Source organism: Haliotis cracherodii, unplaced genomic scaffold (genome assembly GCF_022045235.1).
Source record: "Haliotis cracherodii isolate W230 unplaced genomic scaffold, xgHalCrac1.p SCAF_5, whole genome shotgun sequence".
NCBI lineage: Eukaryota > Metazoa > Mollusca > Gastropoda > Lepetellida > Haliotidae > Haliotis > Haliotis cracherodii.
Window position 1 is genome coordinate 36,965,329 of NW_027266308.1, and position 27,945 is coordinate 36,993,273.

Sequence of the window (27,945 nt, forward strand, 5' to 3'; positions counted from 1 at the left end):
TGATATTGCGAGAAATTAAAAAAAACAAGTCCTTGTTATTAATTGATATTGAGAGTGAGTGAGAGTTGATGCCAGATGGGCACGAGGAGGGACATCAGGTTCCAATCATCCAATGTATTCACCCATGAATGTCGTCCTTTGACCTGCAACTCTCTCCGCAATTTCGGATAAAACTGAAATGTAACGCTCCCGGAACTATGCATCTTCCCGTGTCAAGGGAGTTAACTGACCTTTACAGTTAGTTCACTCCCTTGCTTCAGGAAGATGGGTACCATGAAGAATTGAAACATGTCTCTCTGGAACAACGTGTCTGAATCGGACGAGATCATCGCACGCTTTATATAACCACTGAGGTATCAAAACAACACCCGATACACCTGCACTAAACCAAACAGAATGTGCAGAATATGTCAGTCTGATAACTTGTTATGTTAACGTTAGTCTGACTATATGTGTTTTACGTTTACTCTGTGGTTTCTATTGTTCAGGTTTGATATTTTCCATTCTGTAATATAGACCAAAAGTATCGTGTAAATTCGATTTTACCAGTTTTCGATCCATATACAAACAGCTTAAGAAGTTAACCTCAATTGACGTGTTCGTCACATGGTGTTGGTATTAGCGCTGTCAATCACGTTTCAGTCCAGCATTGCTGTTACAGTAATCTCCCTGTATTATCTAATATAATATCCATGTTCCACTGATTGTACGATATCTTCTACCTTTAATAAGCACACAGTGTCATCGAGTTCATTATCGCCATCTTCAACCACAGACTTTTCCTGAAATTATGTAACATCCATGAAATGTGACAGGTGGTCGATTATGTATATTTCATTCCTGTGAACGTTAACAATGTCAACGAAACGGAAACCATACCTCCCAAGTTGTGTATATTTCACACGTGTTAGGAAATGTCAGTCATTACTTGGTAATGGCATGGTTAATCGGCATAATTCTTCTAATTGGGCTCGCTAGTACTGTGACATTTTATAATTGTGCTTGGTTAATATGTTAATATCAAGAATACCACACGTGGGAGAGAGCCTTTTCATGTTTCAGGCTTCCAACATTAACCATCCCAGACGGACTACATCAGTAGAGTTTATACAAAGGTAGGTTAGCTGATTTGGTAACGTGGGTTTGATTAGATAAGATCTGATAAGATAATATATATTGCAGAAACATTCCATTACGGAACAGATGCAATCTTTTAATGACAAAACATTATGATACATACATACATACATACATACATACACACACACACACACACACACACACACACACACACACACACACACACACACAGAGACACACAGACATTCATGTAAACACAAAAACACGGTAGTGTAACTGTCGACTGTGATTATCATTGTTCGTTAGCAAAGGCTTAAAGGCTGTTGAGACTTCAACCTGTCTAAAACAAGCCTCCGAACAGAGAATATGCTATATGTACCTCTCTGTTCATTCAAACATTCCTTTTATCTGATTTTATAAGAATTATTTATGTATTTAATCTATATTTAGTTATTGAAAGATGACACATATCTCTTATCTATCCTAAGTATACAGGGTATTGTACATGTTCTGTGACGCTTTGCTGGGAAGGCCGAATGGTTCAATTCTTGGTGTCGCCCTGTGATAAGGCTGAAATATTGCTGAACGCGACATAACTACATAGGCATAATGTTCATAATCAGTCGAAGCAGTTGGTCCGCTTATTAATATGTAGATAGTCATTCATACATGTATATTTCATATTTTCCTAATTGGGAAAAGGACATTATTCAGAAAAAAACACCTTTTTTTTATAGAATCCGCTGTTATGGATATAATGTTCGTTTAAAAATGTGTAATTTCCAACAGGAAATTATTTGTCCTTTTTTTCTCGGTTATGTTTGTAAATGAATCCTGAAAATAATAACAAACGTTTGAACTTGATGTAACTTTACTTTGGTCCTGACATTTTGAAGCACCGAGCCACCGAACCCTTCGTCTCTGTTGACGTCAAATGCCCGTGGTTCATCCACACTGTCACGATTGTAGCTATAATAGGTCTCCGCTTGATGGCCGTTGACGACAATATTTATGGTAGCGTTCAAAATGTCAAAAGTTTGTGGCTACATGTGAGATTATCAGTAAATTGAGACGGAGTCAGAGGAAGGGGTTACTCACAGTGGGTTACGCATACCGAATACGTGTGTCATGCATCGTGAACTCTGTCAAATACAACGGATGTCCCTCTGGCATGACTGAGACCTAGGATCCTGTGTTCGAAACCAGATGTGCCCTGCTTATGCATCGAGGTTTGTCAGCACCACACCGTGGGTTTCACTATACTGGTAAACGTGTAAGACCTGCATTACTTCTACATAAAGCGCCATGAGCCGTCGGTTCGATCCCCGGTCGCGTCATACCAAAAGGCGTTAACAGATGGTACTTGTTGTCTTGTTGTTAACCTGCCTGGCGCTCGGCATTAAGGACTAGTCGGTTCGGAGTCAGTATACTGTGTCTGTGTCGGGTATTCATGTTAAACTTGTGTTTAACACTTGGGCTAGCACTTTAACATCGGCATAACGACTAACACACACGCACGCACACGCACACACACACACAAACACACACCTGCAATAAGTGCAATAATCTTGAACGTGACGTTTAACCCAATTTCACCTCACCTCACCTCACCTCATCTCACCTCACCTCACCTCGCCTCTCCTCACCTGCCATGACACGATTAGATGATACAAATGACATGAACATAGGACATCTGATAAGAAATAATAATGACGACCTCCACAATGTAATGTTCTGGTAGTCATGAGTGTGTATAAGAGCTCTAACTTTTCATTGATGTTTAATTTCAAATAATGATCGGAAACAGCTTCATGACATGAAAGGACAGACCTTGAAACACTTGTATGTTTTCCTTCCGCCCTTAATACGGCACTTCACAATGAGAGATGTTAACATCGGTCATTAATATCAGATGACTTTGAGGGATGCTGCTACATTGTAATGATGGAGGCAGGCTATGTTGATGGGATGTCCACATTCAGGCACGGATACAGATGTGTAGTGACAGTATATACGTGTGTGCATGTTATAGAATAATAAATGAAGGAAGGAAGGAAGAATTGAAGAAAGGAAGGAATGAAGGAAGGGGATGGAGGATTGATGGAAGGATTGATGGAAGGATTGAAGGGAGGAAGGAAGGGGATGAAGGATTGAAAGAGGGAAGGATTGAAGGAAGGAAGGAAAGGTTGAAGGATTGATGGAAGGAGGGATTGAAGGAAGGAAGGAAGGGAAGGTTGAAGGATTGATGGAAGGAAGGATTGAAGGAAGGATTGAAAGAAGGAAGGGGATGGAGGATTGAAGGAAGGATTGAAGGGAGGAAGGAAGGGGATGAAGGATTGAAGGAAGGATTGAAGGAAGGAAGGATTGAAAGAAGGATTGAAGGAAGGAAGGAAGGAAGGATTGAAAGAAGGAAGGGGATGGAGGATTGAAGGAAGGATTGACGGAAGGATTGAAGGAAGGAAGGAAGGGAAGGTTGAAGGATTGATAGAAGAATTTAATGAATGAAGGAAGGATGAAGGATTGATGGAAGAAATGAAGGAAGGATTAAAAGGAGGAAGGAAAGATTGAATGAATGATGGAAGCGTTGAAGGAAGGATTGAATGAATGAACGTATTAAAGTGGTTACAAATGAGAAGGAAATTTTCGACATATTAAATACGCTATATGAGAGGGCATCCTTCTCATATATAGATGGACAGAAATAAGACAACACACATTTAAATTGTAGATTGATGTTTATTGAGGTGGTCAATCAAATGCTTCCCATTTTAAAAATATACCATTAAATGTTATGCCATTTTACGTTGTGTACGCGCTTTGGGTTACTTCAGAGTACATGCGTTATTTCATACCATAAACATTCTCCACATTTTAGCTGTTCCCTTACTTCTTTTCAACAATATAGGTATTTAGTTTGAACAAACTTACATACCATAATTCATGTGCATGTTTTCGGCGGGGGGATGTTACACAGAGTAGAAAAAATTATTAACATTTTGTAATCCTTTTGTCTGTGTTAGTTGATTGACAGACCAGATTAGCCAACGGGGGACGTATCAACATCAAAAGAGAGAATATTTACGCCATTGTTGATGAAAAGAACACACACAAAAACATGTCCATATTATTGCTTATTTCATTTCAGACCCGTGAAGATCCGGGTTAGAATTGGTCTTCAGCAACCCATGCTTGCCGTAAAAGACGACTATGTTTGTCGTAAGAGGCGACTAACGGGATAGGGTGGTCAGGCTTGCTGACTTGGTTAATGAATGTCCTCGTATCTCAACTGCGTTCATCGATGCTCATGATATTTATCACTGTATTGTCTGGTCAAGACTCGATTATTAACAGACCGTCATACAACTGGAATATTGCTGAGTGCGGCTTTCAACAACAAACAAACAAACAATATTTCATTCTTATATCTATTGTGTGGTGAGGTGAGGTGAGGTGAGGTGTGGTGAGGTGTGGTGTGGTGTGGTGAGGTGAGGTGAGGTGAGGTGTATTGAGGTGAGGTGAGGTGTATTGAGGTGAGGTGAGGTGTCGTGAGGTGTGGTGTGGTGTGGTGAGGTGAGGTGTGGTGAGGTGAGGTGAGGTGTGGTGTGTTGTGGTGTGGTGAGGTGAGGAGAGGTGAGGTGTGGTGAGGTGTATTGAGGTGAGGTGAGGTGTGGTGAGGTGTGGTGAGGTGAGGTGTGGTGAGGTGAGGTGTGGTGAGGTGAGGTGTGGTGTGGTGATGTGTAGTGTGTTGTGGTGTGGTGAGGTGAGGTGAGGAGAGGTGAGGTGAGGTGTGGTGAGGTGTATTGAGGTGAGGTGTGGTGAGGTGAGGTGAGGTGTGGTGAGGTGAGGTGTGGTGTGGTGTGATATGGTAAAATGAAGTTGAATGTCGCGTTCATGATTATTGCACTAATACAGTGTGTATGCGTGTGGCTGCTTGTGCTTCTTCGGACTCTTGACGGATTTATACTGCTAACCCAATGAGATACCATGCCGCAGTTTAACATGGATGACCCGCTCAGACACCGTATACTGACTAAGAGCCGACCAATCCCTGTTTTAACCCCTAAATGCCGAGCGCCCCGCCAGGCTGAGTAACAACAAGTAGAATTTTTTTACGTCTTTTATTATGACGCGGCAGGGATGGAACCCTCGACCTCCCGCTCTCTGGGAGTCGCTCTATCCACTAGACCACGGAGGCATATGGTCCCTCTATCAATACATTTCTGATACTCTCACACGCTGCATGTCCAACAGTTACAAAGCAAAGGGATAGCACGAGGAGTGTTAGAATCAATCACCACTCTAAGATAAGCCTTCTCAGATGAAAGACATGTGCCGGAGATGAAAGCTACTTGTGTTTAGCTGCTTTACTGACCGCAAACTGGACATGCAATAGCCGCAGTAAGTGACCAACCATATCATCGCCATCTGCCATTTGTCAGAGGCGTCGTAAGACGACCACAGCCGTTGTCCGGTTAACTGCTTTCCGGACAGTCCGGCCGGGTTAACGGATTTAAACGATGGTGGGTGGGGCCGCCGAAATAATTACGCGTGTGTTGACAGAAGGAGGATGTGCCTGTCCGGTAGAGATATAGTCTGAATATTGGGTCTTGTCATGCTTGTGTTTTTAATTCGAATCAATGTATGGAGTATATAGCCTGTCGGCCAACGCCAGCTGTGAACGTGTCTTACAGTGAGAATGGATTCATGCCTTTCAACGTGTTTCGATCATGTTTTGTTGGTTGTAAAACGTGTCGCGATCGGCGAATAGAAGGAAATGCCGTCTTCAGTATAAACTGTCTTTGTAGACACGGAGTAGAGACTGTTAGCTATATTGATTTACTTTTTTTGTCGCTACGGTATGATTATTGGCACATGCGTCACTATATTACACTCAGGCATGAATGAAAGGGAAAGAAATCTGGGAACGGTTTTATATGTGTAGTATATGATTTTCTACCGTTGACATATTTTTCGCACATGTTTGACGACAAGTAGCTGGAAAGTTCTTGACCTCGAGACTTGACTGACATACGTAAAACACTTCGCGTACTTCTAGGATTCCCTTTTCCCGCCATTCCCAACCCGGCCTGGCATCATATCGTCTGCTTACACAGTAGCAGACGAGCTGGCATACAGGCAGCAGGAGATATCGGGTTCCACGTGTGGAATCTCCTCGTCCAGGCTAGGAGAGGCTCACTTGCTTACAGCAGAGACGGAGAGAGTTCTCCAGCTTTCTTCTATTCGCTCATGAGACTCGGAGAGCTAAGTTCAGTTCATCTTCGCTCGGTGTTTGTGGAGCTGTTTAATTTCTCTTCAGGTCTGTGAACTTCCAGTGATAACAATTGATGGAAGCTGCACCGTATGATAACGTGGAGTTCCCGGTCAGAAAGCCAGGCACAGGGACGTGGCCTGGACCGGGACAAAACGCCGCGGCGACCTCTTCGTCGGTAAAGACAGTGCATGTGCAACAGTCGACTGCGAAGGACGGGAGAGTGGGATCCAAGTTGGCCCCACTCATGGAAAGTATGGAGGTAGCGGAATCGGAAGATCAGAGGATGCAGGCAAAGATGTTCCACTCTTCACAGTTAGGATCCCATTCAACGGTAAGATCGATATTTCAAATGAGGACGTTAGGGGAGCTGTGGCGATTAATCAGTTACGCGAGTTTCTGACAGCTATGCTCACCAAAAAATAATTTGTTTTTGAAATCCATCTTCGTCCTACCATGTCTTTATGTTTCATTTCCTTTTACTGTGGCGTACGTTGATATCATACTTTTGAAAAACGTTCTACGGGTAAGTCAGAGGTCACGAGGTTTTATGGAACAAGCGAGTGTATTACTGAAAACGATATAAACATTTGAAATTGTCAGGCTTTCACTTGTACTGGGAGTGGCAATGTTCCTGATGTGCTGTGAGTGAATCATTCCCTTCATTTTTAGACAGGCGTGCCCTTTATATATTACATATATCAGTTGCAAGTTCCGAGCTTCTGACGTTGTAATTTACACAAGAAATGTCAAATAAAACCCTATACTCCATGTGTCCCGTACAAATAACTACATTCCACTCCACCCTACTCCACTCTATACTTCCCCACCCCACTTCATCCCTTCCTACTCCGCTCCACTCCACTCCACTCCGCTCCACTCCAACTCCCACTCCAACTCCACTCCATCCCACCCCACCCCACTTCACCCCGCTCCACTCCACCCCACCCCACTCCACTCCGCTCCACTCTACTCCACTCCCCCCCCCCCCCTCCCCCACTCCACTCCACTCCACCCCGCTCCACACGAACTCGTTATTGGTCAGTAAATAAAATATGTACCCCCTATACGTACATACGTATTTACTGACCAATAATGAATTCATGTGACTCCACTCTTCTCCACTCTATTCCGCCAGATCCTGATATATCTATTATAGAAACACACCTCGTCTAGACAATACCATGCGAAACGATAACTCGTCACATGTGCACACTATTTTATATAGGCATCCGTAGTGGTTTATGTAAAGGATACAGATAAACCACTGGTATATCATTGCAAGAACCAAGCATGACATATCTGAAATACACGACGCAACACAGACACGTACATTGCAAACCCTGCAGACCCAATAATCATGTCTTTCACAAGGTAAAAGCAATTGGCAAGTAACACCACATGTCGAGCAGCACGCCGGTAGTTGCCAGATCGTGTTGTCTCAACACTACATATACCATCCACACGTCTGTACTCGCCATCACAGGTGGCCATGTGGGTTGTGTCTGGGGTCACCGATACACGCCGCCCTGCTGGGCGGACTTGCCCGGGACCCTCAGTAATATAGAGGGGCATCAACTCTGATCATAGGGCGAATTTTTCAGTTATGGGTCACCTACCTTATAATTTCAAGATAACGATTTCGATTAGCAGAATAATCGGAGAGTTATTTTGCGTCAATGCCAACATTTGCCATTAGAAAGTTCTTTGACTGAAAGAGAAAAGTTAGTCTGTCTTACAGACCCTGATACAAATATATATCAAATACAGCCCATGCAAGTCTATAATGTTTGGCAAGTCTAGATCACTGCAGTATCTGAAAATGAAGAGAGTCACTGGGCTCCTTTTTATTATATTTTTATTAAGATAACTGAACAACTGTTTTTTTTATGTAAGATGTGTTCATTTCAGAGACTAGATGTTAGTCTAGAGAAAAGTGTTAGATCAAGGAACTGTGTTTTGGAACCGGAGTAGTTATATTTGTAAAGAAAGCTGTTTTTATGAAGGATTTAAATTAAGAAGCCACTAGGCACTATTTCAATAAAGGGTCAATAATAAAAACACACAAATATAATCATTTTGGATTGTCAGAAGAAAACAAATACATCAAAACGTGCCAAGCTGAACTATTTCAAAGATATATACATATACACGGGCCTAACATATCTAGGCAATACCAAATATCCTTCTTGGGTCATAGGGCCAAATGTTTCAACCAGGAGGCACCTGCTTGGGTCATAGGACGAACTATATCAATCAGGGGCATTTGTCTGGGACATAGGGCCATGTATATTAATCAGGGAGCACCTGCTTTGGTCATGGGGTAAACTATTTCAAACAGTGAGCCAGTTTGGGCCATAGGACCAATTAGTTCAATCAGTGAGTGAGTGAGTGAGTGAGTTTGGTTTTTACGCCGCTTTTAGCAATATTCCAGCAATATCACGGCGGGATACACCAGAAAGGGGCTTCACACATTGTACCCATGTCGGGATTCGAACCCGGGTCTTCGGCGTGTCGAGCGAACGCTTTAACCACTAGGCTACCCGACCGCTCCTTAGTTCAATCAGAGGACACCTGTTTGGGTCATAGTTCCAAACATTTCATACAGGTGCATGGGACAATAGGTCAACTATTTCATCCAGAGTGCACCTGTTTATATCACCGGGCCAACTATATCAGCCAGGGGACAACTGCTTGGGTCATAAGGCCAAATATTTTTAAACCAGGGGGCACCTGCTTGGGCCATAGGACTAACTTTATCAACCAGGGGCATTTGTTTGGGCCATAGGGCCAAATATATTAATCAGGGAGCACCTTGGTTGGTCATGGGGTCAACTATTTCAAACAGGGAGCACTAGCTTTGGCCATGGCACATGCTATGTCATACAGGGTGCACCTGTTACAGGGCCAAATGTTTCAGACAGTGGCACCTGCTTGGGTCCTTGGGTCAACTGTATCAACCAGGGGGCACCTGCCTAGGTCATAGAACCAACTACTAGTATATCAATCAGGTGGCACCTGCTTTGGTCAAAGTGACAACTGTTTCAACCAGGGGCCACCTGCCTAGGTCATAGGACCAACCACTAGTATATCAATCAGATGGCAACTGCTTGGGTTCTAGGGTCAACTGTTTTAACCAGGGGGCACCTGCCTAGGTCATAGGACCAACTTCTAGTATATCAATCAGGTGGCAACTGCTTGGGTCCTAGGGTCAACTGTTTTAACCAGGGGGCACCTGCCTAGGTCATAGGACCAACTTCTAGTATATCAATCAGGTGGCACCTGCTTTGGTCAAAGGGACAACTGTTTCAACCAGGGTGCAACTGCCTAAGTCATGAGGCCATACAGGGAAGACCTGTTGAAAGCACAAGGATCAACTACCCAATGGCAAGGTCTTTTGAAACAGGGAAACCAGGATTTTCGTTATTTTCACATTTTCCTTTCGGCCCAGGGACACTTTTTCAAAGCTTTTGTCACAGACTGTAATTATTCACCAAGTAAGCTTTCTTTTTCTTCTTGACGGCAACGAATCCCACCAAAAGGGCGTCTATTTTCTCCCGTAATGTAAGATACAAATGTCGTGGCGACATATGGTATAAGATTGATGTGTGGCGTGGCATTTGAGGCCCAGCAACACCAGCCATGTCCAAGACCTTTCGCAGAGCCAGTAGCAGACTTATTCGATGCTATGTCAATAAACCACTTATGCCCCATCTTACCACTGTCGGATACAGCAGTTGCATTCATCTCGTTATGTCTGGCATTAATTACCAAGGTTAGGATCAATCTGCATGTAGACTGACATCTAGTGCCAGAAACACAGTTATCGTATTAATGAATATATATCTACAAAGTAGAACAGAAAATCAAATGGTGCCCAGATTTCAGGCCCATAGCTGAGGAAATCGAGACTTGGCAAATCATTCTAGACTTGAGTTGGATTCATTTGTAATATATTATCTAGGGTTTGGGAGATAGACTAATCTGCAAGGTGCCCGAATGTTCGCGTTGATAATCTCAGGAGCCAAATGTTTCTTACACAGGTCCTAAGATGTTCTGATGATGACAAATAAGTCTACTCCGCTGTACTTGATTGGTATAGAGAGGTCGCGGGGTACAACCTGCGGTTAAATATGTCAGACAGTGTTTGACACACAATTAGGAGGGGGTGCGAGTGAGTTCATCTCCGCCTTGGAGAGTTAAATCATGGTATGTATTGTTCACGTGGAAGGAAATCAGAAAGAGCGGCAGGCCATGGGGGTTTACAGCTTAATAAAACACTCGAACTGACAACGAACATTACTGAAGCGATTCTGGGATTCGAATTCGCAGATCCTGGCTTGTCAAAGGGACGCATTTCAACACAACCTACAGTTGACATTAATAACAAAAATCTTTCTTAACATCCACATAGCAGTTATTATTATTGTACCGATTATGAATGGTAACTGTCATTAATGGATTTTTGTGTAATTTTCTGATCTAACAGTGAAGGAGCAGTGGGGTAGCCTAGTGGTAAAAGCTTCGCTCCTCACACCGAAGACCCGGGTTCGTTTTTAGCACTATCCCAGCAGTATCACGGCGGGGGTCACCAGAAATAGGCTCCACACATTGTACTCATGTGGATCCTCAACACGAAGAGAGAACACAGCGATATACGTGTTTTTTCACAGTCTGCAATTTAGTACACACGTTGTAAACGTACGCGCATCACATTACACCGTTAACAACTGCCCTAACCTAACAGAATACGTAGGTACCGAAATTCCGCTTGTCTCGAAGTATAGACAACTATATGCATTCGCGATGGCCATGGACAAGTTACACAGTTTACAAATGCTACCTGCTTTGGAAACTACACGTCCTTTAACCTAGAAACTGTTCTCCTTTGAACTTGGGAAGTATACTTTTTGTACCTGTGATAGTACAACCTATCATCATCATCATCATCATCATCATCATCATTATTATTATTATTATTATTATTATTATTATTATTATTATTATTATTATTTATTTATTTTTTTATTATTATTATCATACAGACTCAAATAAAGTCAAGCCATTCTGTCTCATGGTTTAGACACCCATAACTCGGGATCAGTTGGCTGAATAGAGCCGTTGTGGTAATATAATGTTGTTATGGCCTATTATATCAATCCGCGTCGTCTTCAGTGAAGGATATCCCTCTTGACAAGTATATTTCTTCATCAAAGGATTTATTCTCTGGCAAACTAGGACGTAATTATCCCCTGCTGGGAGGCGTTGGACTGCCAAGGCCGGGGAGTCCCGGATCAATAATAACTGTCCATGGGGACGTATGATTCCATCACATTGCATCACAATGAAATGTAGAGTATCTCCTGAGTACTGAAGGGACATTATACACTTGCACAGATCTCTAATGAAATAAATATTAGTTTAAATCCCAATTCCCCGATGATGTAAATGTTATGAACATGTTGTCCCTATAAAGGATTGGCGTCCTTCTTGTCCGTTTATTTAGACTTGCCGAATATAAGGATAGAATTACTATACATCCATAGACTTATCATTCAGTACAGCCTTGGAGCAAGGCTAGGGACACTGCACCCCAGCATCATTCCCTGTCACTATGTATAACGAACTGACCTTGTTATTGGGTTCTATGTAACTTTGTCTCAGGCCTCCATTGTCTCACTGCTATTCAATCTCATTACCATCTCATTTCTATCATGAGGCGAACTTCATCGGAGATGGTTGTCTTGTTTATACTGATTTAGCATAGTTGCGTGAATGCATTAATGTTGTCATAGGACACACACACGCACACACGCACACATTCACACAAAGGGATATTGCGCCAATGATTTGCTGAGCTGGAATAGTTTTATTTCGGACGATTTCACTTTGAACGGTGCCGTTCGGATATAATCATAATCCTCCAAGACATTAAGTCTTTAAAATAAACTTTTAAAATAATACAAATTTGTCTTTTAATATAATAGAAAAGAAGACAGAGAATCTCTTCATTTTCTTGAAACTGAAGAAAATTGATTTGGCAAAATAGTGTAGACTTGTTGGTATATACAAGTAGTTTTATGTCAGGGTTAGACTAACATTTAGTCTCTGAAATCTTACATTACACAATATCCTTCTTGACTCTAAAAATAAAAAAATTCCCTATGCTGATTTCATATGCTGTGGAATAGAGCTTGTTAGAGCTAGCTAGACTTGCTTTTGTATGAGTTTCTGGATTTATTTTGTTTTCATAAAATAAATATATTCCACGGTCATGGTGCAGGACTGTGTCAGGGCCTGTATGAGAGGCTACATCCTTCAGGAGAGGAGCCTTTCTTCAGAAGGAGTGAGTGAGTTGGGTTTAACGCCGCTTTTAACAGTATTCCAGTTATATCACGGCGTGTCAGCTTAATGTGGGAGGAAAGCCCAAAGTGATGCAGGTCTCAGACGATTACCACATCGGTGAAACCCACGAGCACGGGAATGGTGCTGACAAACCTAGAAACATAATCGGGGCGAACCGGGATTCGAACCCACAATCATAGGTTTCTGGCGTGCCCAAGGGACGCAAACTCTGCACAGCGAATCGCGGCGCCTTAGACAACTGGGCCACCCGTGGCCCCCCTTTCTTTGATTCACCCATATTAATTACATGATGGATGTACCCTCATTTCCAGACAACCACTGTATTCGAAGCCAGAGCATGATCAGCTGATTGAATACCCAGTACGATTGTTGCCATTTCAAGTCTTTAAGGCCACTTGTCCAGTTAGATTTATTTCCCCAATAATTGTAGGTCAAACGATTATTTCACACCAGTTGACACCAGTTCACCCAAAGTAGGAAGGTAATTTGGTTTCAGGGTAAAGAAATCAACAGAATAAAGCCGAACCAGTAGCGTCACATAAAATAACAAATACGGGTCACCGCTTGAAAGAATGTTTTCTTAAGTTATCAAATTTCATGAAACGTTGTATATGTTTTTCAAAACTCTATGATCGGATTAAGTCGTGGCAGTATTCCTTAAACGGAACATCAACTTTGTGCTCCTAAATACCGACTAGATAACATGGTTCTTCTGACGTGAGACCTTATCTCAGTGATGCACTGCAAGCATGCTTGGCAAGGTTGACTGCGGGCGGGTAGTGTTACACTACCTGAGCTTGTAGGTCTCTTCGCTGGCAATAATCATATGATATATATCTGTAAACAACCGTGATGTTTCTGTACAGAACATCAGACAATGACATAGTGTGACATAGGATGCCATGTGATGTTGGTATGTGTGTCATGTGATGTTGGTATGTAAGCTGTCTGATCGTCTTTGACTGTATATCTAGAGGTGTTGGATTATACAGGGTGGTCCTCATGCAACACCTGCCTAAGTAGCACCACGCTTTCGTTGTTAGTCTCTAAGGCAATACTTATTAGTTTAAATCATAATTTCTAGATAATATAAAAAAATATGAGCATGTTGTCCCTTTAAGGAGACTGGATTCCTTAGACTGGTCACATATCTAGACTTGCCTATTTGGAGGATAGAATTACTACACATCCATTAATTTTTCTTTCAGTACAGCCTTGGAGCAAGGCTAGGTCGTTGTCTCAGCGCATTGATTGTTTAAGAGGGCCATTAAACTCATGTTTCGGTTAGATATTTCGAGGAATCAATATTAGTTTGCCGTGCTTAATAACTGCCATGGTCTCGGTACATATACAACAGTTCTGTGTGGCAGTATATTTGGCAATATACAGTAAAATTCGTTTATAACGAACACGCTTATAACGAACTGACGGATATTACGAACTTAATTTTTGGTCCCCTCCACTTGCTGTATAGACGTTGTATGTATGCTTATAACGAACTACGGTTATAACGAACTTAAATTAGTGGTCCATTTGAGTTCGTTATAACCGTAGTTTACTGTATATGATTTAAATATAAAACGTCAACGCCAATCAGTCTCGAGTATCTGCCGAAACAGAAGATTCTATTGGGCGTTGAAGGCACGTTGATAAAAATTATATAAATGGATCTATGAAAATCAGTAATAACATCAGGTTTTCGCGAACAGGGTAAGCATTTCCTGCTTTCCTGGTAGAACCCACCACTTGCACGATTTGCATAAAAAAGTAAGTGTTTGTTTGTTGCATGACGCCGAACCCAGCCCCCTGTTCGCATACGACGGCGGTCTGTAAACAGTCATGTCTGGACCTGAGACTTTCTCCGAGCCCACAGTAGACAAGTCCATCATATATTATTTTGTCTCTGGTCCGTGCTGTTTCACCGAATTTTAAACATCTATGACCTGAATGACTTTGGGCTTTTCTTATCCATGTTTAGCTGAGACACCGTGATATAAAAGTGGCATTCGACTTCTCACGGGAAAGACTTTTTCAGCTTGTTAACCAACAGATTGGGTATTAAAGAAAAAGACATACATAATATATCCAGGTATCTACACCTATTGGTTAGACCGTTGTACCGAGAGGGGAAGTATTAACCGTGGATTATCAACTACCAGGAAAAAGATAGTATACACCCATGTTTGATGGGGGCTTTGGAACAAACACAAATGATTATTCGATGGTTTGGTTTGGCGCACACTGCAATATTCCAGCTATATGACGGCGGTATGTAAATAATCGAGTCTGGACCAGGCAATCCAGTGATTGACATCATGAGCATCAATCCACGCACGTGGGATACGATGACATGCATCATCCAAGTCAGCGAGCCTGACAACCCGATCCGGTTAGTCGCCTCTTTCGACAAGCAAAGTCGCCTTTTACGGCAAGCATGAGTTGCTGAAGACCTATTCTACCCCGGATCTTCACGGGTCTATTATTCGATGGTGATGTATTTGATACATGCCTTCAAGTTGTCATTTGGGCCTTAAGTTTACAGTGTTTCGGCGACTGTTTTCAGCCCACATTTGCCCAGTTACGTTTTGTCGTGAAATTGTAATTATTTGGTCAACTTTTAATGTATACTTTATTTTTCTCAGCTGTTTAGAACGTTTGGCTCCTATCTTATTCCTAAACCTTGTTGACTCTTAAACGTCTTAAAAACTACCTTGTTAACTAATAGATTTCAAATTATTCCGAACGTTGATAAGGAATTCAGTGTTAATTGCATAACGGTATCAGCTTGACCTCACATCCTCAATGGTTCCACTGTGTTCGGGTCTCGTTCTGTGACCTCTGTCCGAGTTTCAGCGTGAGTCATGCTAGCAAAATGAGATAGAAACTATTCCCCGCGTGAACCATGCCCCAGCGAGTCTATCTCGTCCAGGCTATCTACTGGCACCAAAACCCCCGCCATCGGTAACCCGGAGTATCAGTCTCTGCCAAACCTGATGTACAGTTGTCCTAATTACTGTGGTTATCTATTGCCCATTTTGCATTTGGGCCGTCGGTGCTGTTTGCCTTTATGGCGATATGAATATCTGCTATTAGACTGGCGTTTCGCAAGATCTATCTCTCGTGCTGCATCATGACTTTATATCATTTCATCGTATTAGACTTGCTCTAAGTCTCCAGTCGTGCGAGGGATATTCAGACGCTAAATACCCGATAAAAAACAAAGTAAGTGAGTTATAGGCCTCGTTCTCCAAAACGATCTTGGCGCTGAAGGTGATCTCCATTACTTAACATTGGATTACGTGGGTCGTAGCCCTAAGATCGCTTTGTGGAAGGGAGTTCAGGTCCCCTGTCCTGCAAAGCGATCTTGGCACTGAAGGTGATCTTAACTCCATTACTTAACATTGGATTACGATCGTCGTAGCCCTAAGATCGCTTTGTGGAAGGGAGTTCAGGTCCCCTGTCCTGCAAAGCGATCTTGGCACTGAAGGTGATCTTAACTCCATTACTTAACATTGGATTACGATCGTCGTAGCCCTAAGATCGCTTTGTGGAACGGGGTTCAGGTCTTTCGCTATTAGAATATTTCAGCAATATCTCGTTGGGGAACACCATGAGAAACGAAACGAGCGAAAGCTTTATGCGCTAGGCCACCCCTCTTCTCCTAACACAAGGTACAAAAAAATCCAATTTTATACACTCAAAGGCAGAGCAGACACTCCAAGTTTTATTCAACTAGTCCCCAGCTCAGTTTGTGCTCGTGGTTTATGTCTCTCTTTTTTAATTTTGCTACAACAGGGACAATGTTTTAATGAGATCATAGCAGTCATCGTCCATGCAAACCCCGTGATGACCCGGGTTGGAATTGGTCATCTGCAACCCATGCGTGTCTCCCCCGTGATGACCCGTGTTGGAATTGGTCTTCTGCAATCCATGCGTGTCTCCCTCGTGATGACCCGGGTTGGAATTGGTCTTCTGCAATCCATGCGTGTCTCCCCCGTGATGACCCGGGTTGGAATTGGTCTTCTGCAATCCATGCGCGTCTCCCCCGTGATGACCCGGGTTGGAATTGGTCTTCTGCAACCCATGCGTGTCTCCCCCGTGATGACCCGGGTTGGAATTGGTCTTCTGCAATCCATGCGTGTCTCCCCCGTGATGACCCGGGTTGGAATTGGTCTTCTGCAATCCATGCGTGTCATAACGGGATCTGGTAGTCAGGCTTGCAGACTTCGTTGATGCATGTAATCGAATCCCGGTTTCGTCGACCGATCCTCATGATGTCAATCACTGGATTATCGGGTCCAGATTCTATTATTTACAGACCGCTATCATACAGCTGTCATATTGTTGAGTGCGGCGTAAACAACAAATAAACAAACAAACAAGCATGATGCAAGGTGCCCGACACCTGCAGCACCTTGAATGCACGTGGGACACAGGTGCGTGGTGTAATGTATCCGAATGTCAGCTGTCAGTTGTAAACATGTCACTCTGGCAATATAACACAAACTGGTCACTTCTGGATCTGGAGTCGATTTAACCGAAATAGTGATAGGGCATAACGGGCATTCCAGGAAAAGGAAGGACGGAAGCAACTCCCTTATGTCAACATGTTGATAGTTTAAGTTGATCTATAGTTTAAATAGTATACGATATGATCGTATCTTCGCCATTTCACTGTTCGTCTTGGTCCAGAGCGACACATGTTTTGACTAATTATCTATATGTTGTGTATTGTACCATTCTATGCAATCCGAAATATGTCTTTGACGGAATACTGTATTAATCTACAACTACAACAATAAAAACGTTTAAAAAATTAATGAATAAAATTAAAAATTATCTATATGTTGTATAAATTTTAAAATTCAAGCGACAATGAACCCAAGCTATATTTTCATCAATCTATAATAATCGTTCGTCTTTTTTGTTCGAGAAGCAAGCTGATTACTCAAAGCTCTTGAATGATCACATGACATTTAATCATCATATGCCTCCATTATTTAAGGCTGTTAACATTCTATCCCGAGTAGGTCTCGGAATGGTGTTTACTTGCGTAATTTAATTTCTATCAGGGTAACGGAACCCCAGGCGTCTCAGCTTTATCTTAATGGATGTCATATGTCACGTGATTCAGTGCGTAGAATTCAGGCTCATGTCGCTGTGGGGAGCTCTCCCACAAGCCGGGCAAATCAGTGGAAAGTATATGAGTTAATATTTCATGAATGGAAGTCTGGAATATTTCTATTCATAATGAAAAAAGTAATGTACATGTTTTGAATATCCATAATTTTGGAAATATGCCCTTTTTTTTTTACACCAGGGGAATCCTAACTGTAAGTCTCATAAGCTATATAGTTAATGAAAACAACGATATTGCATTGTCATAATTATATTTTCATTACCTTGAAGGAATTATTACCCCTATGGTATATTCTTTATAGGATTATTGTCTCTGTAATCAAATTGAAATCCTCTGTCGAGGTCGATGGTTTAATTATTAATTGTATCCAGACACAGGCAATATACGTCATTCAGTGAGTGAGTGAGTTGGGTTTATCGCCGCTTTGAACAAAATTACTTGTGAAGTATATCACCTCATGCACTTGAGAGTGGACCAAGGCGTACCATTGAAACACGTGTGTTATATTCTTACAGTGATCTATTGTGTATTGGTGTTGGATCCTAGTCATTTATGTCTTTAAATAAAGATTATGTCAGATTACTCCCTGTAACTCACTTCCAACCACAACCACAATAATAGACCCCTATGATGATCCTCAGTATTTCAGCTCTATATATCCAAGTCCTTTTGTTTCAGCAAAGTAAACGTCACTCACTCACTCAACCGTTAACTCACTCACTCACTCACTCATTTACTCACCCGTCCACTCACTCACTCACCCGTCCACTCATTCACTCACTCACTCATCCGTCCACTCATTCACTCACTCACTCACCCGTCCACTCACTCACTCACCCGTCCACTCACTCACTCACCCATCCACTCACTCACTCACCCGTCCACTCATTCACTCACTCATCCGTCCACTCACTCACTCACCCGTCCACTCACTCACTCACTCACTCACCCGTCCACTCACCCGTCCACTCACTCACTCACTCACCCGTCCACTCACTCACTCACCCGTCCACTCACTCACTCACTCACCCGTCCACTCATTCACTCACTCATCCGTCCACTCACTCACTCACTCAGTCACCCGTCCACTCACTCACCCGTCCACTCACTCACTCACTCACCTACCCATCCACTCGCCCACTCTCTAACTTACCCGTCCACTCACCCACTCACTCAAAGCACCCACTCACTCACTCACCAATCGTTGCAGCTACACCTGTTGTTGAGGCAAACACTTGTCCCTAATTGCTGCAAGTGGTGCTCCTTCATCCGGCCAGCTGATGGTCAAGTGAGGGGCAGATATCCACTGGACGCTGGCAGTTTTATCACCTTGTAATTAACCCTAATTATTGGCCTCAACACGGAGGACGGATGGGCACCTCCCCAGAGTAATAAATCCTTATCTTTAATCTAATCTTTTATACTTGGTCTCGCTGTGACCCCAAGAGCCTCGTTTTGGGCTGTCCGATACTTGGCCCTGTACTCTGATATTTATGAATTCTGATGGATATTCAAACGAGGAAACTACTTATTTCATATCTTATTTTGTGATATATCCACGTTCACGCTCTTTTCGTTTGATGTTTCTCCATGAAAGGAAAATATCACCCAATTCAACTTGCAATTATGAAAATTATATGTAGTGATCGTCTTCAGTGGATATGATCAAACGTTATCTCAATACGGCATGGCGAGGGTAGTCTCTTTGATAATCCTCGTCGTTTTATTACATTGCGGATTCACAGACTGTATTAAGTTGATGAAACTGCCTCAGAAACATTTTTCGCCTTCAGGCTATTTCCTGTGAGTCATCGTGGTTTGAGTGAGAATACGATGGGAAAATCGTATCACGGTTACGTCATCAAGAATGATGGACTGAGCATATGTCTAATTACTCCAGTATCAAGAAAACCAGTTTGAAAATAATGCACAGTTGTATGTATACCGAACCGAGCACCTGTCTACGGTTATCGCGGTTACGCCGTCAACGTACATGCACGGGAAATCCAGTTTGAAAGTAATCACCGTTTTCCATGATGAAAGTGTATACGGTATTCACAAATTACAATAAGTTATGACTGACTTAACAGCCTTGTCTATTACTAGGTGTCAACAGAGTGGAGAAAATCGAACATTACGGAACTAAGTTTCACGTCGATCAATGAAGACCGGCAAAACGTCGGTCCAGGGGTCAAGGCCTGCGCTTTGCCGTGAAGGAAATTGACAATGATTCCATTGTATGACTCTTCATTAATAAACATCTTCTGAAGCCCCTTTACGTGACATCCGTGCGCTGTGCCCGGTTATATGTTAATATTATAATCCCGTCAATTGTAGGGGTACAAACAAAGAGAGATCTTGTACCAAATATGCCCATCTCTCGGGATCTGGTCTAAGCCTTTAGTCTGTGTGGTCTGGCACTGTGCCAGGTGGGAAATCATCAGAGTCTTACATTTTGATGTAATCGTTTATTCGAAGACATAGTACCAGACTGTAGTCGGGGCGGTCGGGTAGCCTAGTGGTTACAGCGTTCGCTCGTCACGCCGAAGACCCGGGTTCGATTCCCGACATGGGTATAATGTGTGAAGCCCATTTCTGGTGTCCCCCGCAGTGATATTGATGGAGTATTGCTAAAAGCGGCGTAAAACCATATTCATTCACTCACTCACTCACCAGACTGTAGTTCCGCACCATAATGTGAAATATCTGTATTTAATTTGGCCATAACTATGTATATCTACCTCTCATGTCTCTATTTATATTTATTCCCAAATGTAGATAGGTTTTACCTTGCCCTACGAGGCTGTTCTGTTCAATAAAAAAATCTTGATTCTTGATTCTTCTTGATAATTAGATTATAAAATATAGGCAAGTCAAGTTAACTGCATGTGGACGCAATAAAACCAATTAGACTAGAGAAATGTGTTGTGTAATACAATATTCCATAGACCATATGTTGATCAGACTTCAAAAAGCTTTCAAAAAGATTTATGGTAAACATGTGGAGGACATTTCCAAATTTGACGCATCAGTGACAATAATGATGACCGATGCAATTCCCTATTTTGACTTGTACCACATGTTCCCATGGTTTTTTTTTCAGGTGAACAATTGACTTGCCTTTGCGAGTGTTTGTGACGGGTGCCAACGATAGGGCACGTACGCTCATCGTTATATGATAGTGATTCATAAATACATGTTCATGATATAGTCGGAATCGTATGTGATTTGATCTGATAATGGAAAGGATTTTGTGACTTTTATATGCATACTATGTGTAAAGTAAACAAGAAATAATAATCATATCTGTCAGATCAGTATTTACAGTGTCAGATTTACGGATCAGTGCCATTGATAATACGTCGCCATTGATAATACGTCTGCAGACCACGGTCTTCTAGTTATCGGTCATATAGAATCAGGTAGTCTGAGAATGACCATATGTTCCAGTGCTCCTATAAGCCTGATTGTGTATCACTGTCACAGAAGACAGTTTAGATAGCGTTAAACTCATCTCATCTCTCATTATCCACTAGTTAAGCTTAGAATTCAAAATTATTGTTTGGCGGAACGAGAAAATGACAGGATTTCATGTGGCGTTACGTGATCTTTGATAATAAATTGAGGAGTTGGTAGGGTACATGTAGATTAGTTTGGTCAGAGACCACATACGGACCATATATATCGGTATATGGTCCCTGGTTTTGTCGGTCTAAAAGGATAATTCAATCAGAAAAGGGTACAACAGAAATACTTTCATAAAATGTAAGGCAAACATTTTCCAGCATGTAAGTTGAATACATGAATTACGTGTGTAGGAAAATGAAGACGTTATTGTCCAGTTTGTTTGCAGAGCAGCGTAGAAGACGTTACAGTCTGTGTAAATAAACTACAGACGGTCAGCTCATTCTACAGTGTCCATGTGGGAGAGTCATTACCTCGGCAGGTGAAAAGAATCAGTTTAGTCTGGGAATATTCCTGGGGCTACACATGGTACAGTTTGTTTAGTCAAGGATCGAATCAGAAACGTGACCTTTGCTACAGCAATACTGGAAACTGGATGACTAACATATGTGTTGAGGGACTGGGTGGGGACGGGTCCAGGGAGGGGAGGGAAGTGGGTGTGTCAGAGTTTGGTTTGGGCATTTCAAGAGAAAAACGTAAATTTCCTACATTTTCCTACATTGTGAAGAGGGGCACGCGTGTTCACTATGAAGCATTGTCTACGATAGTGATACTGGGATATCACGGGTTTGTCTGTACCATCCAACCACCAAAGCCACTATAAACCTAATTCACTTGAATAACACTTAGTCTGTGAAAACATTTTTTTAATATAATTGTATTTCTTTTCTTCAAAAGAACCTTTCCCCTTCTGTTGTTTTCATTGTGTGGAATCAAGGAAACTAGACTTGGTTTAGTTTGATCTAGACTTCCCTAGGCTTAATGTCAGAAAATATAATGATAATATAAAACTTCATCAGTTATGGGGCAGGGTTATATGCTACGCCCTGCTCTGTTTGTTCTTCACTCACAGTGCTAAAAGTCAATCAAATGACCCTGGGTCGATGTCATCAGAAGTGTCTGAGTGAGTGAGTGAGTGAGTGAGTGAGTTGGGTTTGACACCGTTACTAGAAGCTACAGTGGTAGTTTTTACAAGAGTGAGTGAGTATGGTTTTACATATGGTCTATGGAATATTGTATTACACAACACATTTCTCTAGTCTAATTGGTTTTATTGCGTCCACATACAGTTAGCTTGACTTGCCTATATTTTATAATCTAATCATCAAGAAGAATCAAGAATCAAGATTTTTTTATTGAACAGAACACCCTCGTAGGGCAAGGTAAAACATTTACATATATCTACATTTGGGAATAAATATAAATAGAGACATGAGAGGTAGATATACATAGTTATGGCCAAATTAAATACAGATATTTCACATTATGGTGCGGGACTACAGTCTGGTGAGTGAGTGAGTGAATGAGTATGGTTTTACGCCGCTTTTAGCAATATTCCAGCAATATCACGGCTGGAAAATATGCCCATCTCTCGGGATCTGGTCTAAGCCTTTAGTCTGTGTGGTCTGGCACTGTGCCATGTGGGAAATCATCAGAGAGTCTTACATATTGATATAATTGTTTATTCGAAGACATAGTACCAGACTGTAGTCGGGGAGGTCGGGTAGCCTAGTGGTTAAAGCGTTCGCTCGTCACGCCGAAGACCCGGGTTCGATTCCCGACATGGGTGCAATGTGTGAAGCCCATTTCTGATGTCCCCCTTCGTGATATTGCTGGAATATTGCTAAAAGCGCCGTAAAACCATACGCACTCACTAGACACTGGCAATTTGACCATGTGTTAAATCCGGAACACGACGTGAGCAATGTTCCCCCATCTCTTCAGTCAGTTTGCTGTAGTGTTTGATAACTCCGGGGTGGGGTTACTTCTTTGACTCGATTTCACAAGTACCAAATCCGTATTGTAAATGCGTCGACACGTCAGTTCAAGCCTAGTTGTTTGTAGAATAAACATTCACTTCAAAGGAGAAAGTCAGTATACCAGTACACAGAGATACCTTCTTCCAGACTAGGCCATGTTCATAGGGCAGGGTAGAACTTTGGATACCATCTATGTCCTTACAACAGAGCTATGGCCTGCAACTCGGGGAGCTGGGCGTTAATGTTTAGTTTGGGCAATCTGCAAGGTCACTTCCGTTTCACGGTGCCTCAAATGGTTCGAATTAGCACAGTTTTTAAACTCGCAGAAGAAATACCAGTTTTTATTCAATGTGTTATGGCTTGTTTGTGGTGCCAAAGGCATGTTTACGTGGTCGGGTCGAGTGGGTTTCAGTCTGGAATTCAAGCTGTGTTCACCATGTTCTCGGTCTGGCCATATTGAATAGAAACACGACAGCAATTGGGATGAACGTGTAAAGGCATAATGAAATTTTGTCATTCTTCTTACCGGGGAATGAGTTTGTGAGTTAGTTTGGTAACAAGGACGCCCAAAAAGTGACGCAAGTCGGAAACATCTACCGCTTTGTGAAACCCACAAGCATGTGTGCAATATTAAATATCATAACCGTGTCAGGGAGCGAAAAGTGCTTGTGGCGCTGCAACAACACTAGTGGTAGTACTTGCTTTGCTGACCCGTGAAGATCCGGGGTAGAATAAGTCTTCAGCAACCCATGCTTGCTGTAAAAAACGACTATGCTTGTCGTATGAGGCGACAAACGGGATCGGGTGGTCAGGCTCGTTGACTTGTTTGATTCATGTCATCGTATCCCAATTGCGTTGATCGATGCTCATGATATCAATCACTGGATTGTCTAGTTGAGACTCGATTATTTACAGACCGGCGTCATATAGCTGGAATATTGCTGAGTGCGGCGTTAAACAACAAACAAACAAGTTAATTTGATTGTTAGTTGGAATACAACAGCATTTTTGCAGCTATATTAGGTCGGCCAGGCAACTACTACTACTACTACTACTACTACTACTACTTCTACTACTACTACTACTACTACTATTTCTACTACTACTACTACTACTACTACTACTACTTCTACTACTACTACTACTACTACTACTACTACTACTACTAGTGGCGATGCTGAATCTACTACTGCTGTTGGCCTCCTCCTTTACGAAAGGGCGGTTGGGTAGCTGAATGGTTAAAGCGTTCGTTCGTCACACCGAATACCCTGGTTCGATTGCCTACATGGGTACAGTGTGTGCATCTCGTTTCTGGTGTCCCCCGCCTTGATATTGCTGGAATATTGCTAAAAGCGGCGTAAAGCCATATTAACGTTTTGACGACCTGTTCACTTCCATGAAACCGTTTAAGCTCAATTCTAAAACGAAAAAAAGTTACCACATTGCGTTAGACATTAGTTTAAATAACCAGAAACAGGAACAGATGAAACCTCCCGTAGCTGGGGTTGGCTATCGTTTAAATAAGGCAACGCCCTACACGACTGCAAATTCAAGAACTTAAAACGATTCTCAAAACTTAAATACGAAACCTCACTTTAGAAGGAAGACACCGGCGTTATTGAAAACATGTTTTCATGTTTGTGCATGGTGATTTATGAACGGTGCACACACGCTCCGCCGATTGGATGTCTAGTGTGGCGACCAGAAGGTCCTCCTGCTCGTCTCCTTGAGGCTGATGGGGGACTAGAAGCACATGGCCCTCTATCGCACTATTACTGTCTGCAGGGAACCTTGGAAATTGGTTAATCAATAATTTCTAATCTTCATGCCGTTATTCGTTTCTCATTGACTCTAATGATTATGCTTTTGAAATATGCTATAATTAAGGTTCCAGGGCCATGACTACCGCTCCAGTGTAACGGAATCTCCACGTGACTGAGTCTGATGGATAAATGGTTTACGTGTCTGTTTGGTTTACATTTCTCTGTTTGGTTTTGATATTTTATAAAATACGTTTTATTGAAGCGAGTCAATTTTCTAGTTTTTCCAGTTGAAGTGGAATCTCGTGTTTAAAATGAGAAGGCAAACTTTACTAAATCAGCTTAAGAGCAGGAAATGAAACTTTTTACAGTTTCCATCAATTTCATACTGGAATATTTATGGTAAATATTAAATAGAAAAACAATTACGGTAGAAATCGAAAACAGGGCATTGGCTGCAGATGGCCACACTGGCAACCCTTCAGGAATTGCAATGTGTTTTACGTAAACCATAGTCTGTTTCACATTTCCTGAACCTTATTAGTTCCCCTTCCGCCCAGCCCTTACTGTAATGCTATGCTCTAAGTGGAGCAAGTCTAACTTTTCCACAGGTTCAATTTCCCATCTCACTGGGGCTCCTTTTCAATTTATATATGGAGCTGGGGGTTTTTCTATCAAAATTATATATTTTCAGACAAAGCGTTAGTCTAGCAGAGACCCTATACCAGTATCGGAGCACTGGTGTAACCATTATTAACGTTCACTCAACATGTTTTTGCAAAATAAAGTATGTCTGGATGCTTCCAGTCGCGTACTGAATTATGGGTACGACAACGACTGTTTTTCTGAGACATCTTTCCTCCAAGATCTTTGCATTAGATGCTTTCTGAAGACTTTTGAGTTTATACAGCCTACAACATAACTGAAAATGTATGGAAGACATCGAATGTGAGGCTGGCGATGGGATAGGCCAGGGAAATGTTCTTGCGGCACTTCCGTGTTGATGTTCCTGTAGGGTAGAGTTCTAGCCCTAGTGACTCACTCCCGCACACGTGGCTCGCACGATGTGGCAAGGCGAGCAGTTGTCAGTCGTGGGACTTTTTGTTTTGAGTGGAGTGGAAACCTAAGATACCATCTTTCCTTTAAAATCAGTATTGAATGTCAGCATTACCATGGGTAGGTCAAGGTCACTGGGGACCCAGTTGACTAAGGTGCTGCAGAGTTGTGTCCCTTGAGCGAGCCAGTAACAACCAGTGATTGAAGTTCCGAATCTCTCTCTCTCTCTCTCTCTCTCTCTCTCTCTCTCTCTCTCTCTCTCTCTCTCTCTCTCTCAGCAGGTTTGGGATTGTCATCTTTACATTTATATTCATGTAATGGGTGCAGTTAAGCCAAATTGCTCCACGATACGTTGCTGTGTCACGGAGATCGAGGCAAACGATCAATACTGATATGCAATTTTACCATTTAGTCGCGGCAGGGGTCGCAGCGGGGTACAACCTTGTACATTGAGTCTTAGCATAGTTAAAGGTTGGAGCAATTTGCCGGGGTAGTGCCAGAGTGTGTCAGTGAGTAATCCTGGACAGCTAACGAATCACATGCATGTATTTTCAGTTATGGATACTGCATGTAAGGTTGCCTTCAGCAAGGCGCCACACCCACATCATGGTATTCAGTCCGAGAAATACAATGGTACTTTTCACTATTCCTATATAGATACAGGGGCTTAAATACCCGACGCTTACCCTTTGCGCGAACACCGGGTGTCGTCACTGTTTTTCAGTGATATTTCCACATAATTTTCACCGCTATGATGCCTTTCACGCCCAAAAGGAATCTGTTTGGGCGGATAATCGAGACTGGTTTTTCTCTGGCGTTGATGTTTTAAATCTGTAATAGACGATAGGGAACGGTTGGTCACAGTGTGTCCGGTGTAGGCCGGGGAGATTTAGCCATCCACTCACTCTCTAACTCACTCTTTCACTCACTCACTCGCTCACTTATGATGGCATCCGGCCAGTAAAATCGTACTTTTCGGTCAACAATTCTTGTCGTCAGATTCTAGTCAAGTTGGATCATAACTCGCTGAATCAAGTGAGATTCACTCACTCACTAACGGAAGTTAGGAACTACGACCAGTCTGGGTGTAAGTATGGGGGAATGTATCGTAAGGCTAAGAACGCCTTTTTTCCAAACAGGTCGTGTACAACATTTCATAATCGATATTGACCCAAAACAGACAAATCGCTTCAGATTCCTTGTCTAACACCATCTCCAGGGCCCACTTGCACAAAGCGATCTTAGCGCTACGACTATTGTAAGCCTATGTTAAAGTATGGGAGTTACGATCATCTTAGCGTTAAGATCGCTTTGTGCATGTGAACCCTGGTCGAGATGGAGCATAACCAGATATATAAACAGGCCTATATATATATCAATTTCATGGTTCAACTAAATACCATATTATGCTCGAAGTGCTCCCGGAACATACAAATTACGACTGAATCATGGACTAACTCAACACCATCTCCTTGTAGAAGTGGACCCAAAACATCGAAAACCGTAAACCCGTCCCCCTTTATCCAGTGTTAGATCCTAAACTGCCCTATCACACAGTGTCCATGTAGAAGAGAACATCACTGCCAAGTCGGATCATTAGACGCCCAATCGCGTTGTGCCTCCTCCTTCGCTTTAGTTAATCAAATGAGAGTAACATTGCACTGGACGTGTGTGTGAAATGTGGCCATTAACTACATATCACGGTAGACTTGCCCCCATCCACACTAAGCTTACAGTGGGTATACATTGCAGCACCTACCCCTCCCCCTCAACTCCCTGACAGGTAACGCTCGTTACCCGAAACCAATCAGGGGAGGAAACACAGCCCAG

At 42.4% G+C, this 27,945-nt stretch overlaps 1 protein-coding gene across 2 annotated transcripts in view; it reads left to right on the forward strand.

The window, feature by feature from the left end:
• Positions 1–1,061: 1,061 nt before the first annotated feature.
• LOC139443888 (uncharacterized) overlaps positions 1,062–27,945 on the forward strand; it is a 39,122-nt gene continuing 12,238 nt past the window's right edge. Inside the window, exons 1-2 of one of the 2 annotated variants that reach the window (XM_071224776.1) lie at positions 1,062–1,115; positions 6,398–6,683. In XM_071224776.1, coding sequence (XP_071080877.1) covers positions 6,426–6,683 — 258 coding nt within the window. In that variant the 5' untranslated portion in view covers positions 1,062–1,115; positions 6,398–6,425. Of the gene's footprint in view, positions 1,116–6,220; positions 6,684–27,945 lie in introns of those variants that run through there. The other variant, XM_071224775.1, reaches the window with a different exon arrangement.